Source organism: Aythya marila, assembly GCF_965140915.1.
Source record: "Aythya marila genome assembly, chromosome: 2".
Lineage (NCBI taxonomy): Eukaryota > Metazoa > Chordata > Aves > Anseriformes > Anatidae > Aythya > Aythya marila.
In genome coordinates this window covers 82,125,738-82,150,545 of record NC_139043.1, presented here as the reverse complement: position 1 = coordinate 82,150,545, position 24,808 = coordinate 82,125,738, and the positions used below count along the sequence as shown (strand labels likewise).

At 38.5% G+C, this 24,808-nt stretch overlaps 1 protein-coding gene across 3 annotated transcripts; it reads right to left on the bottom strand.

Moving 5' to 3' along the window:
- Positions 1 to 1,584: 1,584 nt before the first annotated feature.
- PRP4K (pre-mRNA processing factor kinase PRP4K) lies at positions 1,585 to 24,770 on the bottom strand. Of its 3 annotated transcripts, none has more exons than XR_014316870.1 (16): positions 24,602 to 24,770; positions 20,502 to 21,695; positions 17,471 to 17,644; positions 17,060 to 17,215; positions 16,350 to 16,431; positions 15,404 to 15,620; positions 13,516 to 13,589; positions 11,963 to 12,053; positions 11,144 to 11,291; positions 9,852 to 9,989; positions 8,562 to 8,715; positions 6,005 to 6,119; positions 5,353 to 5,504; positions 4,793 to 4,879; positions 2,351 to 3,112; positions 1,585 to 1,836 (listed from the first exon to the last, which is right to left on the bottom strand). XR_014316870.1 is itself a non-coding variant. In XM_082752926.1 (15 exons), the coding sequence occupies exons 1-15, from the start codon at positions 24,640 to 24,642 to the stop codon at positions 2,909 to 2,911; spliced, it is 3,027 nt and encodes a 1,008-aa protein (XP_082609052.1). In that variant the 5' UTR covers positions 24,643 to 24,770; the 3' UTR covers positions 1,585 to 2,908. The 3 variants fall into 3 exon arrangements, 1 of the variants encoding a protein (XP_082609052.1); XR_014316871.1 differs by having other exon boundaries at positions 1,791 to 2,485; positions 2,835 to 3,112; XM_082752926.1 differs by having other exon boundaries at positions 1,585 to 3,112.
- Between the last annotated feature and the right edge of the window lie 38 nt (positions 24,771 to 24,808).

Here is a 24,808-nt window from a genome sequence, read left to right as displayed (position 1 = left end):
AGAAAAAACCACATCACCTGCTCAGCTATTTGCTAGCTACAAGCAAATGGCAGGCTTTCCTAAATGACAGGTTTTGTAGCCATCGTTCTATCATTTTAAGAAATTTGCATTAAACAGTCATGCTTATTTACCTACATTTAATCACAATTACAAATCTCTTCAACCAGAAACAAAACAAGCACAGTAGGCATACAGTAGGTGTGCTTCAGGAATTATCAATACCGCAGCAGCGTTAATCGATTCTAATCGGAATGCTGGAAACCAAAAGATTAGGACAGAACTATATGAAGAGTATTTTTCATATCTTTTATAGGACAGAAACCTTTGTTCATGTCTTCTGGTAGTCATCATCTTCTTTTGAGCTGCACCTACAACACAAAGAACAAGTGAACGAGCAACTTTATGCTTCTCTAGAGTAGCTTAAAACAGTTCTGTAGGCATTAAGGTGCATCTTTCCTACTGCTTTTTGTATCACCAACTCATTTGCTTTATATTCCTAATTTAAGAATAAATTACAAAGCAACAGAAAAAATAAGCTTTTACTACCTGTGTAAAACTGCCCTCAGAAGTGCTGCCTATGTCGTGGAAGTGCAAGTTACTTTCTGCATTTAACTAGCAAGCAACTAGTACTTCATTAAGTGTGAAAGCTGAATTTATTTCTGGTACATAATGAGATACCTTAATAGGTGAAAATAAAGTCTGATTATTTTTTATAAAGAATTCTACAGTAAAAAATTGAGAAGAGACAGGTTGAAGGTTCAAAATAGGCATATAAAACCACCCATCTCCTGCCTGCTTTTGTAGTTAGTTCATTACATCTCCTTGGTGGGGTATTCCCCACCAGCAAAATGACTGCTTTGCCTCATTTCCCATTCCTGCGTGCACTAAGAGTGCATGATTTTTGTAAATGTATACCTAGGTGGATAAAAAAAACCTTTCTTAATTCAAAGAATTATAATAAAATATGTGAAACCAGTGGGTTTATCACACCTTTTCAGAATATATTAATAAAAACGTAAAGAGGAACCTCTTAATTTTGTAAAAGAGAACATTAAAACAGCAGTAAGGACCTGAAAAGTTTGATTCTGTTTTCCTCCTGTTGTATAACCAACTCAAATGTTTCAAGCTGTTTTTAACTTGTTGCTAAATGTTTATCTACACATGCTGTCAGAAATAACCTTGTTAGGAAGGTGAAGTTGGTGTCTCAGCAAATCAGACCCCATGGAGTAGGCGTTGAGTGGCCTGTGACTCGCTTTCCTTTTTCTCTTTCAGCACCATCAAAAGGAAAAGTGAGAAAAACAGCACAAACATTAGTTAAAGCCTGAATTTAATCCCACGTCCTACAGGAATAATTTCATTACAATGAAAGCAGACAGACAGTATCTGTAGACTTTTTTGCTTTCTTTTGTTTTTTAAGCAGTGATAATTATATATCTAATTAATATAGCCTATAGCTCTTCCAAAGATCATAGTTTTTAATAGTCCCTTTAATTAAATGATTAATAGAAAATGCAGGGGTGGTTCTTACAAATTACCTGATTTACCATCACTGAAGACAGATTCTTTTAAAAATGGCTACAAATGCCTTGTTCACAAAAGACTTTATTATCTAATGATGCATACTGAAAACATACAGAAATCTGCATGGTCCACTTTACATGCAGCAGAACAATCTTCACTTTACAATAAGTAAGTGTCAACTGTTTTATGCAAGAGACAACACTTTAAAGTCACATTTCTTAAAGAAAAGCTTCATTTACAAAAGAAATAAAAGGTAAAGAAGCAATTACCGCTTTTAAAAAGCAGCTGCTTTGTTCAAGAGTGGAAGGTTTATGCCTGTATTGAAAGACAACATGATCACAAATAATGAAAACAATGAACAAATGAAACACTTTTAGCATAAAGCAGTACACTTTCAAAATGACATACAAATAGTTAAAAAGTTTCATTATGTTGTCTATCTATCCTTTAGATATAAGGTCTTTTGAATGAGATCCCAACGTATGTAATTACTAAATGAAAACTCTTCTGTAAGTATTGGCTCTATGTCATAGTGAACTGTATTTAACAAAATGTATACAAAGTCTATAGCAAGTTGATTAAAAAAATTAAAGTAATAAGAAACAGTACACTGAAGGCGCTCTATCCATCAAGTGCGCACTCTCAAAATTTTAAATGTGATGAACAGAACGGAAGTTGTAACTATGCCACGGTTGCAATGCCAGAAAATAAAACAAGATCATTTCTCAAACATGCAGGGAATTCTGCCACAATGCTATTGTCTCTCATTTGTCAGTTGTTCCAGTAAAATAACAGCTTAAACACCGGTGATGTTGATGGGTTAGCTTACCTTCAGTGTACTGAAAGTTGTACACAACCTGCTTTAAAAGAGGAGACCATCCCTGCGGGCAGGCTCAAGAAGGAACAGACCCCCTTCGGCACTGACTACACCAAGGGCATGCTGCTGTGGCCTGCACACACACACCTAGGAAAACGTGAATATAAACAGCATTTATGCTGGCCATTTTTTAAAGACAAAAATGAAGCCAAGTCTGCTAAAAACAAATCAACCACCCAGTATTACTGCTTTTTTTTTTTTTTTTTAAACAGATGCTTTTTTCTTTTTTATAATATATACGAACTGCAACCATATACATTAGCATTGTACTTCTGTGCAGTCTTGGCAATTAAAACAGTTCTACAGTGAAAATTCTCACATAAGACACAAAAACAGAATTACTCTAACATTTCTAAAAGAAATATCAGCCTTGATGTTAATTCAAATGCATCTTTTCTTCCTCAACTTTGCAGGGGAAATATTTATGTTTATATACATTAATAACTGTTGTGAAATTTCTTCAGTCTTTGTATCTTAATTACTCAAACCCTTTGAACTTCTTCATCTGGCTTAAATTTTTTCCTGGATGAAGGCGTGCTGCAGAGCCTGGTTGATGCTAATCCGTTTAGCTGGATCTAACATTAGGATCTGGTCCAACAAGTCCTTGAGCTGGTGTACTTTTTTACGCTGGTCTTCAGGGAGTCGCTGGCACCCAATCAAGTCTGCTAACAGGTCCTTGGTTGGATTAATGGTGCTCATTACAGTAACTTTCTCCTACAAACACAAAAGTAGCAACCTTGTAGAAAAGACGTAACACACAAAAACCCCATACCTTGTATACAACTTCACCCTGTAAAAACAGTAGCTGCTTATCTTATCTCTCATCAGCAACACCCTTCATCATCATCACATGGCATCCTAAGTATTCAGGGCTGGCAAAGGAAAAGTGGAAGTAAAGCCACTGGGGTAGGCCAGTAGTACCTGCAGCTATTGCCAGCAGCAGGTACATACCAGAACCTAATATCCCTGTTGACAGAGAAGGTAAAAATTCCCCTTGGGAAGGAAGTGTCCCCTATCTGACCACTAATTCTGCCGTTCTTAATAAATACAGCGTGTTAAAATCATAGGAGGCCACTGCTACTTTCTGTGCAACACAGTCACATTACACTGAAGAATGACACCCTTCTCCGAAATGAAGGCAGAATTTCTTGTATTTAGTAATTAAAGCTTAGGTTATGCGGAGACAGCCTTTCTACCTACGAAGATTAAACTCTGATTTCACAGAATCACATAAAAATTGAGGTTGGAAGGGACCTCTGGAGGTCACCTGGTCCAACCCTGCTGCTCAAGCAGGGCCATCTGTAGCAGGTTGCCCAGGACCACATCCAGACAGCTTTTGAGGATCTCCAAGGAAACTCCACAACCTCTTGGGGCAACCTGTGCCAGTGCTCCATCACCTGCACAGCAAAGAAGTGCTTCCTGATGTTCAGACAGAACCTCTGGTGTTCCAGTTCGTGCCCATTGCCTCCTGTCCTGGCACTGGGGACCACTGAACAGAGCCTGGCTCCATCTCCATTGCACCCTCTCTTCAGGTATTTAGATGCATTGATAAAATTCCATGCCACACCCCTGAGCTTCCTCTTCTCCAGGCTCAGTAATTCCAGTTCTCGTGGCCTTTCCTCACCAGAGAGTTGCTCCAGCTCTTTGATCATCTTTGTGTCCCTACGCTAAACATTTCCCAGCATGTCCAAGTCTCTCTTGTACTGGAGGTCCCAGGACTGGACACAGTACTTCAGGCACAGCCTCACCAACGCTGAGAAGAGCTAAAGGACCACTCACCTCTCTTGACCTGCTGGTGATACTTTGCCTAATGCAGCCGAGGGTACTGTTAGCCTTCTTACTGCCAAGGGCACATTGCTGACACGTTCAGCTTAGCATCCAGCAGGACTCCTAATCCATTTCTACAGACCTGCTTTCCAACTGGGTGGCCTCCAGCATGTACTGGTGCCTGGAGTTGTTCCTCTCCAGGTGCAGGACTTTGCTGAGCCTCACGAGGTTCTTGCCAGCCCATCTCTCCAGCCTGCTGAGGTCCCTCTGGGTGGCTGCGTGGCCCTCTGGGGTATCAGCCACTCCCTGTGGTTTTGTGCCATCTGTGAATTTGCTGAGGGTGCACTCTACCTCATTATCCAGACCATTAATGAAGAAGCTGAACAGGACTGACCCACTGGGAGTATTCTGCTCCATCTCGACCTCCAAATGTTTCTCTTAAAACATGTTACTGAATCACAGGAAAATTTTTATTCTACCAGTTTAGAAGCTTCTATTCTACCAGTTTATAATTATGTAACTTGTATGCACTGCTGTGAAAGGACATTCTGATAGTTTACAAAACATGACTTTTAGTTATCGAGGTATGTTTGAGATACTGTAATAGTGGACACATTAAGAACTTACCCTTTCTGTCACTTTATCTACTTCTATATACATAAAGTTGAGATTTTGATCAAAGTGCTGATCTTTGAACACACCTTTTCGAATCATCTGAAAAATTAGTGAAAAGCAAGAGCTTTAGGTAAGGTATCTACGCGGTATCAAATCCATAATTAGCATCAACACCTACCAACTGATTGCAACATGACTAATTTAGCATTTCTGAAATATACAGCAAAAGGACAGTGAGAAATAACTAGACTGAATAAAAAACACAGTTCAAGCCACTTGCAAAAGGAGAGAGCATCTTCCATTGACTTACGTATCTTTTTCAGGTCAGTGCTTAGAAGTTTTCTGCTTTCACTTTATACTTAGTCTATGAAAAAGAAGCTGTATACTTTCACTTCTTAAGATTTTAAATCAATATAAATTATACAGTCATAGGATGTCTGATATTTACTTGCTGTTAAGAGAAGATGTATATGATAAGAAGCAGAATTCAGGCAGGAAATAGAAATTATGTTCTGCTGTTTATAACAGCAGTTTTAGATATTAATTAAAAGTCATATACTTATTTTCCGTACCTTGTTTGGCATCTTTCCTTTGAGATCCATGGCTAGTTTCAACATGTGGTTATTGGTTTTGCCAGGAAAGAGGATTTTTCCTGTATAAAGTTCATACAATGTGCAGCCTACAGACCACATATCTATACCATAGTCATAGATTTTTCCTATAACTGAAACAGAACAATGGAAGTTAATTCCATAAAAGCAGCTTTAAGGACGTAATAGCAGACAGATGAAAGAAATATCTGGTTTGGAAACAATATAGGTTCTTATTCCTGAGAGGAGAAGCACCATAATTATCATAAATGCAGGATGCAAGCCTTTTCATTATGCTTCCCAGTTTTAGAAAGACAGGCTTTTACCTCACACCCAAACTAATCACAATACCTTAAGTCAGTCAAAAACTGCTAAGTCCGAACAGTACCTCTGAATTAAAACAGAACTACAACAAATCAGAATGACTTCTCCCTGTCCTCACTGAGCTGACCACCAACACATACGAAGAGTCACATATGCTTTCAAGTCTGAATTTTTTGACAGCCATCATATTTCCAGAGTGGTGTTTTGCTCAGACCAAGCAGGAAGTAAACTCAAGTCAAATTCTCATTTCCTACTACTGGTATATACTACTGCTGCTTAAAATACGTGTAACCAATCCAAATTTACTTACTGATTTCGGGAGCTCGGTAAAATCTACTAACTAGATATGGCGTGATATCGTTATCTGCGACATGTGAAGCTGATCCAAAATCACAAAGCTTTAATATCGTTTTAGACTCATTCACCTGAAAAGTTAAACATTAATACATGTTAGCACTAGTTGTAGACAAAGTTGGCAACAGCACCGTGAAAGTAACAATACATTTAAGTCAGAGATCAGAAAAACATTCAGCCTTTAAATTGCAGTTTCTTCCCGTATTTCAATCTTTCTTCTCTGTATTCTAAGGAAACTATCAAACCTTCTTAAACCAAAAGTGACAGTTAATGTCTTCAGATCCTAAGAAACATGAAAAAGGTCAGTTTCACGTATTTTTTCTCTTACCATGTTACTTTTTTTCAAAGTTACTCCATTATTTCTGCATCAATTGTGTGTATTTACACATTACTTAGCAGCTTCCATCTGTACAATGATCAAAAACTAAACAGAAAATATTCCCAATTTTTTTTTGCCTCCTTGTTTTAAGACTTCTTCACAGAGCACACTAGTAGTGACATCTGCTGAGAGAGTCAGAAATAAACTCTCACAGCTTTGGACAATCATGGCATGACACTGAATGGCATGCGAAGGATTACTGAGTGAATATCACTTAAATCAGCAACTCTTTAAGAAATAATGCAAAGAACAATAAAATCCCACATACCATTATCGCAGTACTTTCTAAATAGTTATTAAATAAGGTACATCATTTGCCACAGTGCCCAGACAACTCTCCCACGGTATCAGGGCACCAGCTTCACTTTGCTTCATCTGAACTGGTACAAAAGTTATTTGAAAAGGTAATCCCTCAAGCATCCTCTAAATATTATTCATGTCCCTTGAGAATTAAAAAGTTAGCATCTTCTGAACAGGCAGACAATATCCTACTAATCAGCCCAGGATGTAAAGGCATGTCGGTCACTAAGGAGGTAAGCGAGCCACTTCTGCAGTGCGACTTGAGACAAGACACGCCACATGAAGGGCAATCAAAAGTTGTTTAAAAACCTGAATGTGCTTAATTGCACCACCCTATCCCTAATGAATGCAACATGCACATTAAGCTGGTTACAAGAGAAACATCTTTCTAAACTCTTTAGTCATTAGTGAGCTAATCACTTGTTATGTATTTTTATATATATATATATATATATATATATATATGGATATATATCTCCATTTTTTTCCCAGGTAATTCCATATTGGAGTTTAAATAATAAGAAATAGACTATTTATTTGGGTCACCTTACTTAATCAATCCTTTATTATTACCTACATGAAAGCAAGTCTTCTGGGTATCAAAAGTTTAGTTTCGAAATGGCAATGCACACAATGGAAATCCCTTTTTCCCTGACAGAGTCCTAATTAAGCCATAACAAAGGAGTATTAGAACTTCCTAATATAAATATAATTGCAATGAAATGAAAAATAGTACACTTCGTAACAGAATGCAGAAATTTTTAAGATACAGAGAGAACCCCATAGAAATTGAACGTGTAGTAGTAGGAAACAATTTTTTTAATGTAAAATTGTCAAGGCCAGCATGTTATTCAGGTAAGTACTACTATTTTCCGTAATAATGGATAGACTTCTTATTATTAAAACAAATGCAGTCATATTCCTTGCTGCCTAATCATCACATTCAAGTATCTACTTGGTAAAGTCAGCCACTATGTTAGTATTTAAATCTGTTAAACATTATTTCACAGCTGGTGATAAAAAGGCTTTCTGGAAATGACTACAAACGCTCAGTAAGGTGTCAGGAGGCCACCAATGACATGCAGTCATCCCATTCTCCACAAAGTATGGAAAAATATCATTGCTGGCCATGGATTTCATTCTAGATAATCCAATTGTAACAGTTCAGACTTCCACCTCTGGTATCCAGAGCACCATTCATAAAACAGAGTGCTGTTCGCATATCTCATGCTCAACCAGTACATTTTACTGCAGAGATGGCAAGAACTGACCATTTTAAATAAAATAAAATTCTGTGTTTGTCACGTGGGTGACCAACAAGAAAATTAAAGTCAACACACTTGATTCTTCTGATGTACCTGTTACACTGCTAACCACAATGTTTAATAGGAAAAAAATAAGAGGACATGAATGACTTTTCCCAATCATCTCATTCACACAAACAGAAGAATCTACTTCCAAGCTTAACCAAATTATTTCCATTTTGCAGAAAGCAAGAACACTTAACTACTGATGAAAGAAGTCCCAAGATTTTTCCTAAGAAAGGATGCTGTCTTTGGAAGATCTACTTTCTAAAAAGATACAATGGATGCAGGTTAGTTTGAGAAAGATTGCCTGAAAGATGTTATTTAGATGCTGCATTATACTTCTTACTAACTTATTTATACCATGATAGCATTTCATTTCAAAGCATGACATTTTATTTCAAAAGGTTTTCTTAACCTTTTCAGGTGAAGTAATTTTTTACTTAACCCAAATTAACAGTATGGTGTTCATTTCACATCTTGATTTTATACTGTCCATGCAAAATAGATTTTGATTACGTATTACTTACCAAAATATTATCTGGTTTAATATCTGCATGTAGGATATTGCATCTTTTAAGAAGTTTTAAAGCCAGGAACAACTGTTGGCTGTAGGAACGCACAGCTTTAATATGGAGACCAACATCTTTCCCATACTTTTTCAACACCTCTCGTAAATTCATACTATTGTAAGAAAGAGAAAGAACAGTAGAGAACTTAGCAAGGAAAATATACTTGCCTTCAAAACCTAAGATGAAGAACATGAAGAAACTAGTTAACTTCAGACATTTTTGGGGAAAGTTACATTCAACTTCAGATATATACCTTGCTATTTTCTACAGCAATAAACTAAGATGCTGAGCAATCAGATCCATCCTGTACTGCATAATTTCTACTTACTAGACTGGACTGACATCACTTCAGAATATATTTTTAATCCAGATTAATTTGAGAGGATTACTTTGCACATGAACAGCATTTTCTTAACAACTGTACTGCCCCTGTACCAAGTTTCTTGAGAAACGAATGAAAACGAAAATATGCAAGAGATAGAAGTTGATGAGGCAGTGTTTTGATGATGAATGGCAGATAAAAAGACCACTATTCCTGGACAAAGCCATCACTGGATTGAAACACTGTACAAATGTGCTACAAAGAAACAGCACATCACAAGACAGTAGTTTGCCACATGGCTTATTAATGAAAACAAGTAGACATTTCAATAAACTTGTATTGCTTCAGCAAATGACTCATCTTCACCTCAAATATCTATGGCAAGAATTAAAATATGACAGAAAAACAGTGGATACAAACAACATCAAAGTAGGAATGGGAATTACTGCATCTATATCTATGAAAAAAGAGTGTCTACAATCAACCTGTTAAAGAAGCCTAATGATTTGAAGAAGTGAGCATGCAAACCACTTTTCTTTCTTGGGTTGTTGTATATGCATTCTTCATAGAACATACATATACTCCACCTCTCCGGTAATGCATTTTCAACCCAAATTTGTAAAGAATTAGTCAAAAATTTGTCTTAGCTTTCATAAAAAGCAGTTAAGAGGAGCACCGCTGAGATGAACCATCTTTAATAATGCATTATTCTGTTTCAAATATTGACCGGGCATAAAGTTCACAGTGACACTATGTAAACCTGAACTAGTTCAGCAGACTGTGAGTGTGTACCTCTGGATTACAATTCTTAGTGTTCCTGAACGTTGGCAATAGAACACGGTGTCAAAATTAGAACAATAGCCAAGTTAAAGATCACTTAGTACTACCTCACTTTTACAGAGAACCCCATCCATTTGTCACCTTACCTCAGTGGCTCAAATACCAGACAGAGATGTTGTTTGTGGTAGAAGTGCCTGAACAACCTTAGACAATGAAACTTGTCATCAGGATCTGCATCATTGAGCTTCTTCAAAAATTCCAGTTCTTTTAGGCCAGTTTTTTGCCTGAAAACAAAAAAGCAGAATTAGAAAACGAAATGAGATTCTAGTACCTTGCTTAATCTACAGATTTACTTTCATTGTTTTAATTGTCAGAAAATGAGAAGTGTCTCGTGATTACATAATACAGCGCTGCTTAAAAACACCAGCAGAGTGGTTTACTGTCATTGTCTACCTTTTTAATTCTTTGATTACCCGTGACTTTTTAACCTACTTATCCTTTCCTCCCTCCTCCTAGTTGCGTCCTGTAATATGACAATATTTCAAACAAAAACTACTTAACTACATACACTATTTAAAAAGTTTTATACTAAACTGACTACACTCAAGTACATGCACAAACCAAATTACCTTAACATACCAAACAAATAGCTTATTACCTTTTTTCTTAAACATTTCTAGATAGTATTCATATAGCTCAAAATAGCCCAGTTACACAAACAGCAAGGCAACTTTTAAAACTTCCAACATAAAATGCATAAAAAGTGGAAAAGATTTTCATTTAAGTTGCTCATAATGGAAGAAGACAACACATGACCACAACAATACTGCAGCAGATGCTGAAAGCGACTATTAGAGACAAGTCCTCATATAACATAATGCAGTTTAATTCATCACCCTAGTTAATGTTCACTCATTCTAAAAGACCTCCAGTAATTTTTGTCCTACAGGCAGCGTTCCATCACTGTCTTATCTTATATGCATGCACACATACAAAGAATATGCGAAGATAATTAACTTAGAGGTCTTCTTGTAAGTTAGAAATGACTGATTAGTATCCAACCCACAATTTTCCAAATGGATTTGGTCCATCAAAGCAACATTTCACAGTCTACAGCTCCCATCTCAGAAATCTTAGGGCTGGGCAGACCACGTGAACAACTGTAAGCTTCTTTCTTGCCACCATACCCTGCAGCTTTGCAAATGAGATAGTGCCTGATGAAAATGCAAGTACCCTGCTCCTGTGATAGCTGTAAAGTGCAGATATACAGTCCTCAAGCGCTTCCAATTACATGGCTCATATTAGCAGAACAGGCTGGAATCACAGCTGTAATCTGTTACTTCACTTGAAACAAAGGAAGATTCAAATCACATTGGGAAAAACTTCCAGCAGTCTCACGTGATTTATTATGACATTATTAAACAAAAACATTACTTACATAAGTTCATTGTTCCTGATGATTTTAACCGCTACTTCTTGGTTTGCTCTTGCCATGTCCCTGGCTCGTACTACATTACTGAAGACTCCCTGACCAGTGTAACCATAGACATTGTAACGTTTATCTAGAACTTCACCTATATTAACACCTGAAGGATAAAATCAAGTAATTTAAAGTAAGAGTTGTGAGTGACATGCATCATAAAACATTTTATGAAAAATAAACGATTCTGTATAATTCATAAAGAGGACAAAATGGTACAATTTTACATTACCTAACATACAAAACATACAATGTTTTATATCACCCAGATTCGTGGAAACTACACAGAATGAACTGTGCTTCAAAGCCTGGAATATTTGCATTCCTGAGGTTAAAACCTGCATGCTTATTTAATCCATTACATGAATATTTTGGCCTTCACACTTCAATACTGACTAGTGAAGTGAAACATACTTAATTATCTCCCTTTTGAATTGCAGATGACAACTACCACAACTGCTATCTGTATTCTCTTGGATGCTTGTTCTCTTCGTTTCAGATCCTGGCAAGCACCCCTTACTTTGTGAGGGTGATCTCATGGCTGTGACTATGGACAGGTTTTAGTTTTACTTTGATTTTTTTTTTTTTTTTTTAAATGTATGAGTAACTCGATGCTACACAAGTGTGCAAGACCAGAAAACTACTGTGGGCATGCCACACTCAGTGAAGGCACAGCAGAACATTTCCATTAGAATGTTTCAGTACATTGACATGAGGATCTTTTTCATTTAGCATCCTTCTTTTATCTATAGTCGGAAATCAACAAATAAAACTTACGGTAATAGCCTTCGGCATCAGTCCAGTTATCCCTGAGATTTGGGTTTTCTTTGAAGTCTTTTCCAAACCCAGCTGCCCTTAAACGAGCACTCTGAAACAGAAAGAACGAAATTAACAGCTCTGATTGCACACTCATATATTTTTCCTTAATGTTTACTAATACAAACCAGGTCGATGTGATTAGGCACTTTTATCCTACTGAAACAATGCTCTTCCCCACACTACAAACACACTTACCTTGTAGGAGAAGAGAAACTACTGAACACAAAAGGCTATTTAAATACAAGCATTTGAAGACTGCTGCAAGGGAAGGGGGTAGGGACAACCAATGGAACTATTATTAAAGATGAGAAATGGGCCAAGTTTCAACTATTACCTACAGAGATTCTACACAAGTCAAATTAGAACACGCATTTTGGGTCATCTGAATAAGACACTGCATTCAGTATGTTTGTAGTAAAGTTTAGCAATTTGAGGGGGTAATTTTAATAGTTTAAGCCTTGAATTTCTGTTCATTCAGTGCCACTTCACAGAATCCATACTATTATACTTATGACCATACAATTACTACAATTGCTGTTGACATCTTTTAACAGATTTGGCAATATATTATCAAAAATCCAAATGGGTAGTACAAAATACCTTCAATTGCACAACAGTTTTTTAGAGGGGGAACTGGTTACTTACAAGCTATTTAAATCCCTCCTTGCAATTTTGAAGTTTTTAAAAGAACAAAACCTCCATTGTTCTTTAAGTATTTATCTTTTTCCAGGTTTAAGTGTTCTGTTTTTTTTTTTTTGTTGTTGTTGTTTTTGTATGTTATAGTGATACAAAGGCAGCCTTCTGTCACCAATACTTCTGTCAAAACTTACAGATTATGTCTGCCATAAAACAAGTTTAACTGGAGAATCTGAGTTAAGAAAAAAAATGTTACCTGTACATATTTCAAGTTGTTGCATATCAGCAACAACTAGTATGAAAACTACTCGCTGGACTGGCAAGATTTGCATGCCACTTCAGCACATTTACAGAAAAGCTGCTGGAATAGTGCAAAAAGTAAAAACAGGAAATGCAACTCTTCATCCAAGAACAAGCCACTACATTACTCCAACACAGCATCATTAGCAAATCAAAACACACTACACAGACACTTTCTAATTAACCATACACAAATCTCTGCAGAAAGTACGCTTCCCTGAAGAAAGAACAGTGCAGCATGCTAACTCGAACATAAAAGAGTAACGTATAAATAAGTTTGTTACTGTGTGCAATCATAGGCCCCACTTAAACAGCAGATTATATCCCTGTTTATTCTGGCAAAAATCCTCTTAATTTCAGCAGGTTTTTTGTGTGTGTTTTTTTTTTTTTACCCCCCACTGAAATATTAACTAACAACCACTTTGTCTGCCTCAGCTGATCAAAAGAACACATTATCCACTCAGTTACACGTGCTTGTACAAATAAGCATTCCCACAAACCTCAAGCAACAGCAACTCCTCAACAAAAATCAAGCAGGGAAAAAATGATACATTTCATCTCCAAGAATTACCTACATCAAAGTATGCAGCAAACATATCATCTGATTCTGTGAACATATCAGGAGCTAGCAGTTTCTTCTGAGCTGAACCTTAAAAGGAAATTCAGGTTACTCAACATGAAAGAGATGACAAACTTATAACTGTTACCAATACAATTTTTGACTTGATATTCTTACAATATAATCTCAAAATCAATATGGTGGCAAACAGGTGGCTTTACTAACAAATACCATTTTATATCCTAGAAATACAAAACTCAGATTGGTGAAGTTCTTCAAAGCACTCAAAAAATTTGCACCTCCTTGAAAAATTAAGTATGACAGCTTTCAAGCAACTCACATAACAGAAAGAAAGAATAAATACTGTACATGATCCCTACAGACAAGGACAGTGTATATATGTATTAAAAAACTGACATGTTTTTAATACACAAGTTCAGGGGTTTCTGCTAATCACAAAGTATTTCAGTAAAAGTTGAAAAGCCCAGAAACCCTTTCTTCGGTTAGTGCTTTCTTCAACCATGTCAAAAAGGATCTCGTGTAGCTTACAGTTAAGGACAAAGTTAATTATGTTTAAGAGAGAAACATAAGAGAATCTTAATGTGGGCAAGATTATCCCTTTCTCACCTTTTAATCATCTTTAAAGTCCCAAAGACATTTTACTTGGTTGACAAGATAAAAACAAAGAAATACAAATTAAGCACACATTAGTGAATGCAAATAACCTTCAAACTATTTTGCAACACAAATTATGATAGCATTCCTTCATGACCATAGTGAATTACACATACTCCATTTAGGATATCAAGCAATGGGGAAAAATAAACCCTTTACCTCGGTATTCTTCAGTTCTCATAATGCCTACAGACTTTCCTACAAAATATCTGGACTGAAATCTGAAAGCATCACAATGCTCATCCATCATGCTGACACCATTGTTTCCAGGTGTGGACCCTTGCAGCAACTGCCTTAAGTTTTCTTCGTTTGAGTTGCTGACGTTTTCACTGGGCTACAATGAATTACTAACTAGTTCCTTAGCGACTTACTATCATGCCTCTATAGGAGGGCAGGATATAAATCAAAAATAGCTCTGACAAAAAACAGATGATCCACTGTTTCCTATTGTTGTTATAGCCACCCCTGATCCAGAATCCTATCAATATAAAAAAAAATCCTTGACATCATGTGTGTATTCGATCAGTTTTTTTTTTTTTTTAAATCTCTTGTATCTTAAAAATGTCTGTGTAGTTAACAGCTGTATTTCCGTGTACATTAGTGGACAAAATGAGAGAACATCATATACCTCTCACAAAAAAGGAACAAGATATTATTGACTGTACACACAGAAAAGACTCAGTTTCAACTTGTACTATGCTTAACAGAGGGCAGGTGGTTAGTATGATTCCTTCTACCTCCACTGCACAAGAATAATCTGAAAACATACTGCCCAAGGGAACACCAGGACAAACTACAGAGCAGTTTGTCGTGATACCAGTCCCAAAGAAATGCAGCTTTACTACTGCAAAGCAGCATCCACTAGGACACAGCTTATTTAGTTCCCAAAGATGTATCTAGTACATGATACGAAATGCAAGCTAACTGTCCAACTATCTCCTGAAGGGTTTTGCAGGTTAAACAGCACGATGCTGCAATTACCTGAGTAGTTAAACTAGCCCAAGTATATTTGCGTGGCAACTAGAGACACACCTTTGACTGCTTGGAAGATTTACAGCAATCCCATTTCAAAGGACAAAAAAAAAAGGCAGTTTTTCCAAACACTACAGGCTGCATTGCAGACGGTCTATGAAGGTGTACAAAGAAATCAAGCGATGGCTCTTTTGCAGTGTTCTGCTTACGAGCTGAGCATTCACACAGTTTTATACAGCGGTATTTCAGATTCTTACCATTGTTCTGTTCAACCGTCATGAGGTTGTGCTTGGCTTTCACTGATGCCTCAAATGTGTCCACATTTTCCCGTTCGTACTCTTTAACATCAGCAGCTACCCTTTCTAGGATGTCATCTGGCGAATTTGAGCGACTACGCGTACTACTTTGAGGACTGCTTGGTTCAGATGGCACAGATATATTACTGTCTTCTGGCTGGACCTGGCCCTTGTATTTCTAAACACAACAGAATTATTAATCTCAGCAACACAGTTTATCACAATTATTTTTTATGCTCACTCTGAATGGTTTGTGCTAAAGTTAAGCTTTCATAATCACCTACATCTCTAACGGCAACAGATTTGTAGAACTGGATACAGCTTGTGAAAACTCATTCTGCTACAACGCACTACTGCTGAAGCCAAAAAATCAGGCTAAAAAAGTTGTCTTTTCAGGCTTTTATATTTCTGTAAAAGTTGAATTTAGTGAAAATCAACGGATTCCTTGGGCTTGACAAAATGTCAATGCTTCCAGATTTATTCTGAAACCACTCCGGCACACAGAGTGAAAGAGAGTGCTTAAGAAAAAAATAATCATAGTTCTAAAGAATTTTTACAATGAGCATTGCATAAAACTCAAAATGTGACTATTATAACATAGACCTTATTTTAAACAGCACTAATTATGAGCAATATTTTTACAAATAAATATGCTAAAGCATTTTGCCTACTGCATTCTAACCATGTGCTAAATGCCATCCTTAAAAGACACCCAACTTGTGGTTTAGAATTACAACCCCTTGGCTTGGCGTCAGCTCCCTTTCAGGGGACTCAACCACGTCATACCTGTCACTACTGCCACTTCTTACAAGGAGCAAGACCTTCATCGGAATAAATTCACATGTACAACTAAATACATTATTTACTTTCACGAAGGGGGAACCCACGTGATAATACAACCACATACCTGAACAATTGCTTCCCGCTGTAACCTTCTTTGTCTTATCTCTGCTTCTTCATCTTCTTCTTCCAAATCAAAATCTTCAAGACTATAAAAATATAATTACTTTTTATATAACATTATAAAGATAAGATTACGTACTGAATTTTATCAAATGCAGTTTTTAGTGCAGAATAAAATATTAAACAAAGGCTATACAGCTAACTCAGAAAGCAAAGGTGTAACCTCACACACTGGGATTTAATACATCTCCTTACTGAGAAAAGGTGCCTTTAGTTATCTCACTGGGACTCAGTATTTTATTTGTAACTGCAAACCTGATTGTTATGAATGCATATTCTTATTCAGTTGGATTAATTAGATATTTAGCGAGTACAAAAACAATTTGCTAGTGGCAATCCTTTCAGCTGTTACAGTTTTTCAAGCAATAAGCTGAGATACACACAGACCAAATGATTTTCACAAGATATTAATCAAGTTGAATTTAGCAACCAAACCACACATCATCCCCTCTGGCCTGCCCACTAGACAACAGATCTCGATACTCTAGGGCATCTCAACAGTCATTTGATAAGATTATAAGTACTAAAACATGTGATTAAGGTTTTAGGTGACAAGCCAGAAACTACAGCATGAAATAAAAACATCAATTCATTCTCCATGTAATGAGATCTGTATTTTCAGATAAGAAGCTTAAGTTAGATCTTAAAACTTACTTTTCATCCGATGAAGATTCCTGTTCAGCTTTCATACCCTCAGAAAGACTACCTTTAAATTTGTCTTCTTTAACTTTGCTTCTACTCCTACGTCTATGGCCACCACGTGACCTGGATCTCCTTCGAAGGCGAGATCTACTTCTTCGGCCTCTATCCCTAGTAACAGTAAGAGGGTTATTTTTTTGGTTTTGTTTTCTTGATTTTCAAAAGAAAAGGAGGAAAATCAATTCAAGAAACAAAGATACACAGCAACTCCAAGTAACAAATCAATTTGTGGAGCACAAAATTAATTCAACTACGCTAGCACATAAATGTGGACTGAAAATGCATAAATCTTTTTTCTTCTCAGGAGATGCTTAGTGTTTTTTAATTCCCATTTTAAGAAACAAAATGGAACTGTGGTATCTTTACCTCCTCCGAGGAGACCTACTCCGCCTTCTTGGTGATCGGCTACGCCGAAGAGGTGACCGAGACCTCCTTCTAATGGGTGACCGAGACCTCCTTCTGGATGGAGACCATCTGCTGGGTGGGCTGATATCTTTTGATCTTTCGCGTCTGGACAAAATATCATCTCTGGTCCGCGTTCTAAAAATAAAGAGAGAGGACAGTAGTAAAATTGGGAGCAAAGTGAGAAAAGCAAACCTGCAATTCCTTCTAAAAGCTCGCTTTAAGTATCTCACTGCAGGTGAGGGTCCACCAGACGGGCTTCTGAGGGCAGGAAATGGATAAAAATGCATTGCAGAACTGGCTGCCCTCCTTGCAGGTTTCTTCCCACGCTGGGAAATACGTGCCCATACGTAGGTCTAGTTTAGGACAATTCTGGAAGCAAAGCTCAATTGCTATGATAAAGCTGAGAAAGGTTTTAAAACAGAGCTCGTATTTGGGTCTTACTTAAATAGTGGCCTGTTTTCATGTTTATCAGAAGCTGTATTTAAGCAGTAAAGAAAACCCAAAAACTAATTGTTGAAATTCTCAGAAACTTCACAATAAAGTTTAAATTTAGCACAAAGCTACTCCACAGCAATGACTTCCATGTCTTCCTCAATTTGGGCACTAGAACTGGACTGTTCCAGCATTTCACACATTCTAGTACAGCAGCTGGAAACTACAATTCTCACTTAACCCTTCTCAAATTTAAAGAAGTTAGACACCATGTACTGTTCAAAATTTGTTCATTCTTGTCTACATAGATGCACAATTATTTAAGAAAGAAAAACATCCTTGATGAGCCAATGATATTTAAAAGCTTAATTGTATTCCTTGACCCAAAATTGTAAAGAATGAATGCTAAAAAAATATTTGACTACTATTCTGACAAGGCTGCAACATAAACTCTTGGAAATATTTCTATGCCATTGTTCAAACATTCAAATAAACCGTTGCTATTCTATTTCTTTTAATTTTCTTTTAAATTGAATCAGGACAAGTTATTGCTGTACGCCATCAATGAACAAAGTCTCTCGGGTCTGAAAGATTAATTCTACCCATTCTGTAATGATTTTTTATTTTTTGCAACTATTATTTCAGGTTCAAATACCCTAGCTATGTATAAGGGACACACATACAGAACTGATGCATAGGAGTGAATGGTGAGACACAAAAAGTTAAGGGCATACAGAAGTTCTGCCAGTTTCTGCAAGAATCCAACGATGGAGCAGGCTGATTGATCTCTTTATCCCATTTAATTTAGGCTGTGTTCTTGTGAACAGTATTACCAAAAAATAATAATCAGAGGATAAACTGACAGTTCTAGGCTTCCTAATTAACAAAGTGGTTGTACTGCCAAAATATCAAAATATCTGTAAGAAAAACAATTTCAGTCATAGAACTAAGCACCTCACATGACTAGAACACTGGAAACAAACAGGAAAAATAAAGTTACTGGCAATCTGTGGTTAGAAATGCTCGTCAAAGCTGAATTTCTCTGGCAGCCTGGGTAGTCACAGGTAGGTAATACTCCAACATAGGAGCGTTGGCTCAAGATGTCCCACAAAAACGTCTCCTAATGATTTGCAAACGCTTCCAGCAAAAGGTATTTCTCAGTAGTCCCCTACTCACCACAGCATTACCAAAGTTACCTTTCTATAAACTTGACAGCACAATTCTAGACACATGCATCACTTGAAGTAGTGTTGAGACAACTAATTCAAACTGGCTACACTGCCAGCTGTCATTAGAAATGAAAAGTGAAAGATGTAAAACGCTAAGACAGACAAATACCACATCAAAGAAGCTTAACGGCATGCCCATTCACCGAGAAGCAGTCAGATAAACTGGTTGCATTTACAATACTCGTTCAATCTGGTTAACACCACTGGGGCCATTCTCCAAAGCAGCTGCACTATTGCTTATCAACAGCCCAGTCAAAGCAAGCTGGTAACCGTGCCTGTGGAAGATACCCATACTTGAAACTAGAGTAACCCTGGTGATGCAGGCAGAACGACTTTCACACTTACGTGATGCTAATTACCGAGTTATATCTGAGCGGTTCCAAGGTGCGAGTTCATACTTCTTAGTTCTCTGAATGTGTGAAGCTAAAATCCATGTTAAAAAGTTTAAAACTATTTAAAACTTATTCATCATCCAAAAGCGATGCCGAACGCTTTTGCCCGCTGAATTGTTTTTGCATTTAACGAGTTATCTTCCAGAAGAGTATACATTTTTGTTGTTCTCTGGAAACTTACCACCCAGGCCGTGTCAGCTTCAGAGACGGGGATACTAGAAATTATTACCTGATGGTTTACACCAGATCTCAAGGTAACTTCTTTTCAGAGGCTAAACCACCTTTTAAAACAAATGCTAAACGTGCACTAAAAAGGTTTCTGCCTGTCTTCCCTCAGTTGGGTGTATGCAGAATATGGCAATGATACATGAGCTCAGTCTCAGCAGTAACACAGATCAATACAGAGAAACCCTACCGTACCTATAGCAAACGAGTGACAAAATACTTAAGAAATAAACAACTAAGAAGGACATCTTGATACTAAAGATTTGTTTACATCGTGCTGACAGTATGACTATTTTGGGGGGTGTGTGGTGGTGTTAATTACCCACTGTCAGCCACCACTGAAATTTAAGAGTAGAGCGAAGAGAGAGAGCTCTCTTCTCAGGAATTCCTGAAAACAAATCCATTAACTAAGACCCAAATTGGAAATTCAAACCTGGATGGAACAGAGTGACAAAAGGCCAAACCTGAGCTATAAAACTTGCTCACAGTACTGGCGTGAGCAGCAAGTAACTCGGTATTTTAACAACCCACACTGAGTCTGCATGTCTGGGGGGTAATATTTTTGAAACCTGAACCACATATAAAGGAAACTTGTAACATACAATTGGATTCCCCTTTTGATAGCTATTTTCAAAATAAAAGAGAAACACCAAACTAGAAGACAGTTCACCCCATAAGGCATTTTTGCAACAATTCATGACATCTTCAAGTTACCTGGGAGAAGACAGACGCCTCCTTTCCGATTCTCTTCTTTTCCTTTCTACTGATCTACTCCTCAGTCTTCTACCTGGAGACCGGGTTCGAGAGGGGGATTTACTCTGTTTAGATCTACGATCATTGAAGAGAGGGGATCTGCTTCTTCTCGACTTTTCACGTGGTTTGGGGGATAAGCTTCTTCCTTTTGGGCTTCGGCCAGGTCTTCTAGGGGACCTGTTTTCTTTCCCTGAAGAAGCATCTTTAGAAGGAGATTTAATTGGCTTTTTTTCTTTGTCAGTCTCTGATCGCCTAGATTTTCTATCTTTGGACCGTGATCGTCTATCTTTGGATTTGCTTCTGAGTTCTGTTGGAGATTTGGATTTTCTGCCACGATCTCGACTTTTGCTTTCATTTACAACCGGAGACTTTCTGCGATCTCTTGTTTTACTTTTATCATCAGCCTTATTTCTGTCTTCTGGGGGAGATTTAGACTTCCTATTTTTCTCCTGAGATCGCCTTTTAAGCATCGGAGATCTTGATTTCCTTGTCTGATCTTGAGACTTACTTCTTTTGTAAGGGCTTTTGGATTTTCTCCTTTCTTTTGACTTGCTTCTAGTTGTCTTCTCTTTGATTCCGTCAACTCCTACCTTGCTTTTCTTTTTGTCGGACCTGTGCCTAGTCCTTTCTTTTGATTCACTCTTATTTCCTTTCTTGGAACTAGCTTTATTTTCCACAGGTTCTAGTTTCCCCTTGGTGCTTGACTTTGTTGCGGGCCTCGTCCCATTCCGCACTTTTTCATTAATTTCCCCCTCTTCTTCAGATCCTGACTCGTAACCTTGTAATATTAATCCCATACCAGACTGGACTTTTCCTTCCATTAATTCATTTTCAAGTTCAGCTTTCAATAATGCTCTTTGTTTCTCCAAGTCTTCCAGAGGAGCTAGAAAATCAATTTTAGTTCTTTTAGCTGGTCCATCTTCTTTGTCAGAGGCATCGGCTACCTCTTTCCGTTTATGTTTCTTATGTTTGTGTCTGTGTTTGTGTTTTTTGTCCTTATCTTCTTCTGAAGAATGTTTATGTTTCTTGTGTTTACTTCGATGTTTGTGTTTCTTTTTTTTGTGTCGGTTGTGCTTGTTCTGAGGTTGGTCTGCCTCCGATACTTCCCCATTTTCTTCATTTGTACTTTTCTCCGACACATTAGTATCCTCAGCCCTGCAAAAATACATACAGATTAGTATTAGCAACTCACTTCAGTCCTTTACTTTATCTCATGTTACTTTGCTAGCCTTTTATGATAGAAGTAGGATTTATCTGCTTTTGAGAGAACTAAAAGCGTACAGCCATTGTAACGAAGTTATAACAGCAGATTCATCATGGACAGACAGCTGACTGCAAAAAACAAAACAAAACAAAAAAAAAAAACACCACAGAAGGAAGGTACAGCAAATCATCTTTCTTATTTGCTGCTCTACTCACATGCCTAACTCAAGCTATGCCTTTTAAAAGTACTTTCAGATGGCAGGCCACAGTTTTGCTTCCAAGATCAAAACTTATGCCAAGGGATGATTCTGACCACCTAAGTAAACCATTGTGCAAAACTTCAGGCAAGGCAGACTGATTCTCTTGTTACTCCTTTCTGTACATGTATACACCTGTCGGAAAATAAAAATATGTTTTTATGATCTATTTATATTTGCAAAGCAGGGAACACTATCAAGGACAGGAGAAATTAAGGAAGTTTAATTTCAGAAAAGCCTTCCAATCGTGTATAGAAGACTATCGGCTTCATGAGAAAAAAAAGCAGTTATCTTTAGACCTGCAGGATGGCATTGGGCAAAAAAATAGAAAATAAGTATACAGCAGGTTATTAAAATTAGAATGGTAATGTCTAAAAAAAAACTCAATTCAATTAGCTAGTAAAAGCAATGTGCAATTTAATTAGTACAACACCTTCAAAAGTTACATTATCCAGCCCTGACATGTCAGGCATTCATTTGTGTTACCTTCCTTAGAAGCCAAAACTGGATTATCAATAGACTTGCACAGTGTTTAGCAAATACCTTCTTCAGAACATCAATTAAGTTATCAGCTATGCTACAATGGATATTTGCCTTCTGAAATCTGTTGCCAAATCACAGCACAGGTGCCAGCTAAATTAACCTTTCCACAAACTCACCCCACCTGCACTAGTTTTGGAATTTACCAACACTCCAGTCATTTAAATACAGATCTTTCTCAGGCTTGCTCACAGACAAGAAGTTCTCTGACCACGATGGCCTGGAGCAGTGGTGGGATGTGCACAGAAAGGTAGAGACATCCTCTGAACTCCGCTAGGGTCATACGCCCAGCAATCCAGGAGTTTAAGTGTATCAGAAATATTCTAAGACATCTAAAGGACAGCACCTCACTATAAATGAGATCACTGTTTTCCTAATTAAGAACAGGATGTATAAACAACACAGTACAGGATTCTCTCCTACCTGAGTTGGTGCAAATTCAAGTACTGGAAAACAAACCTGACTTTTTGGCGATATTCACCAAAATAATTTGCTAAGACCGTTAACCCTTTATTGTTTTGAAGTGTTCTCCTTCACTTTCTGAGGGGACAGACTGGGAGTTACAAAATACTGAAGTTTCTAATAGAAACTTAAGTCTGAACACTGTATGTTTTCCCTTCTACATATCTACCACTACTACTGCTTACTGCAAAGCAGGGTATTCCTCTTAACTGCCCCCTCCTGTCACTTGACACCATTGTGACAAGAGAATATCCAAAAGAGGACAAACTGTGATGAGTTCATTCAATGTCACATTAGGCACAAAAAAATACCAAAAACGAAAAAAGGGTTAGGTTTAAAACTTTCTCAGTTCGGATTTGCAATCCACATAGCATCCAAATAGCATCAGTGCAATGAGTTAGCAAAAGGGCAGAGAAAGGTGGCAAGGGGAGTACTGAGGTAACCGTGCATCTTTTAGGATTCCTTTAAGCTGGCTACAGGAAGCTGTGAGAGTACCCTGTTAACACACTGATGTCCTTCCAGTACACTACAGAAATATTAAGGAACAGCAACAAAAAACCTGATCTGTTCAAGCTGCTCCAGATAAGGTGACACCGAAAGCCAGAAGGAAGTTTTTTTTAATCAAATGTATCACCACGTTATGTAAGATCTTTGCCTCACTTTCTGCAAAAGCGAGAGCTGGTAGCAGAGGCCCCAGACGGGGTGCACCCCCACGGCAGCATCTCTGGCCACCAGATCGCTAACATGACCACCCGTTTTGTTCGCTTTTGCACCTCAAACACTCAATTATTGATAAGTTCTGTCAGCATGAGATATTTCGGTCAGTTCACGTGCAGGATTTCCCTCAAGCAGTGCCGTGGGAACACGCACAAACTTTCGCTGCATGTGAACAGCTCGGAGCTGGGAAAGCTTTTAGGGAGACCTCACAAAGCGGGGAGGCAGCGAGGTAGCTGCACATTTTGGGGCCAGGGGCTTCAGCCTGAGAGGGGTCAGGACTTACTCCTGTGACAGCCCCGGCTCCACAGGGAGTTCAGGAAGCTCTGCGAAGAGGCGGCGCCCATTTTTCCTACCTTCGGGCTCCCTCTCACCGCCTCATTTCCTCGCTTTGCCTCTCCGAGCGCCCTTATTTTTATTTATATATATATATTTTTTTTTTACACGCTCTTCACTCGCGTCCTCTACTCCCAGGATTAACCGGAGGAGAAATAAAAAAAAATAAATAAAAAAAATAAAATAAAATGCTCAGAGGGCAGAAACCAGGCACGGAAGCACCTCGTGGGGCCACACGAGGAGGAGGAGGAGGAGGAGGGCAGGCCGAGGCGGGAGGAAGGCTCGCCTCAGCGCCCTCCGAGCCCGCGGCCCACGCGGTGCCGGCCCCGCGCCTTCCTCCCCTTCCTCCTCCTCCTCCTCCTCTTCCTCCTCGCGGTCGCCGTGCCCCGCCGGCCGCCTCTTAGCAACCCCTCTCCGTCCACGCCGCCTCCCTTCTCCCTCCTCCATCCACCACCACCGCTCCCCTCACCCCCGTCCCCTTCTCCTTCCTTCCTCCCCTCCCTCCTCCTCCTCCTCTTCCTCCTCCCCCCCCCTCCGCCGCCCCCTTACTCGGGCGCCCGCAGCAGCTGGGGCTCGGCCGCGGCGGCCATTTTGAACGTCCCAACTCCTGCGCCGCCGCCGCGCACGCGCGCCCTGCGCGGCCGGGAGGAGCCGGGGCCGGGGCTGGGGCTTGGGGCCGGGGCTGGGGCTTGGGATGGGGCCGGCAGCCGAGGCGGTGGCGGCGGCGGCGGGCGGGCGGGCGGAAGCCGCGGCCGG

What these genes read in the sequence shown, in the direction of transcription:
- PRP4K (XM_082752926.1), bottom strand. Translation starts at nt 24,642, where the DNA reads ATGGCCGCCGCGGCCGAGCCCCAGCTGCTGCGGGCGCCCGA. An exon ending in AGCGGGAAGCAATTGTTCAG is followed by an intron (nt 15,621 to 16,349) that starts GTATGTGGTTGT and finishes TGTTGTGTTTAG; the next exon opens with AAATACAAGGGCCAGGTCCA. An exon ending in TGATGCCGAAGGCTATTACC is followed by an intron (nt 11,292 to 11,962) that starts GTAAGTTTTATT and finishes TTTATCCTTCAG; the next exon opens with GTGTTAATATAGGTGAAGTT.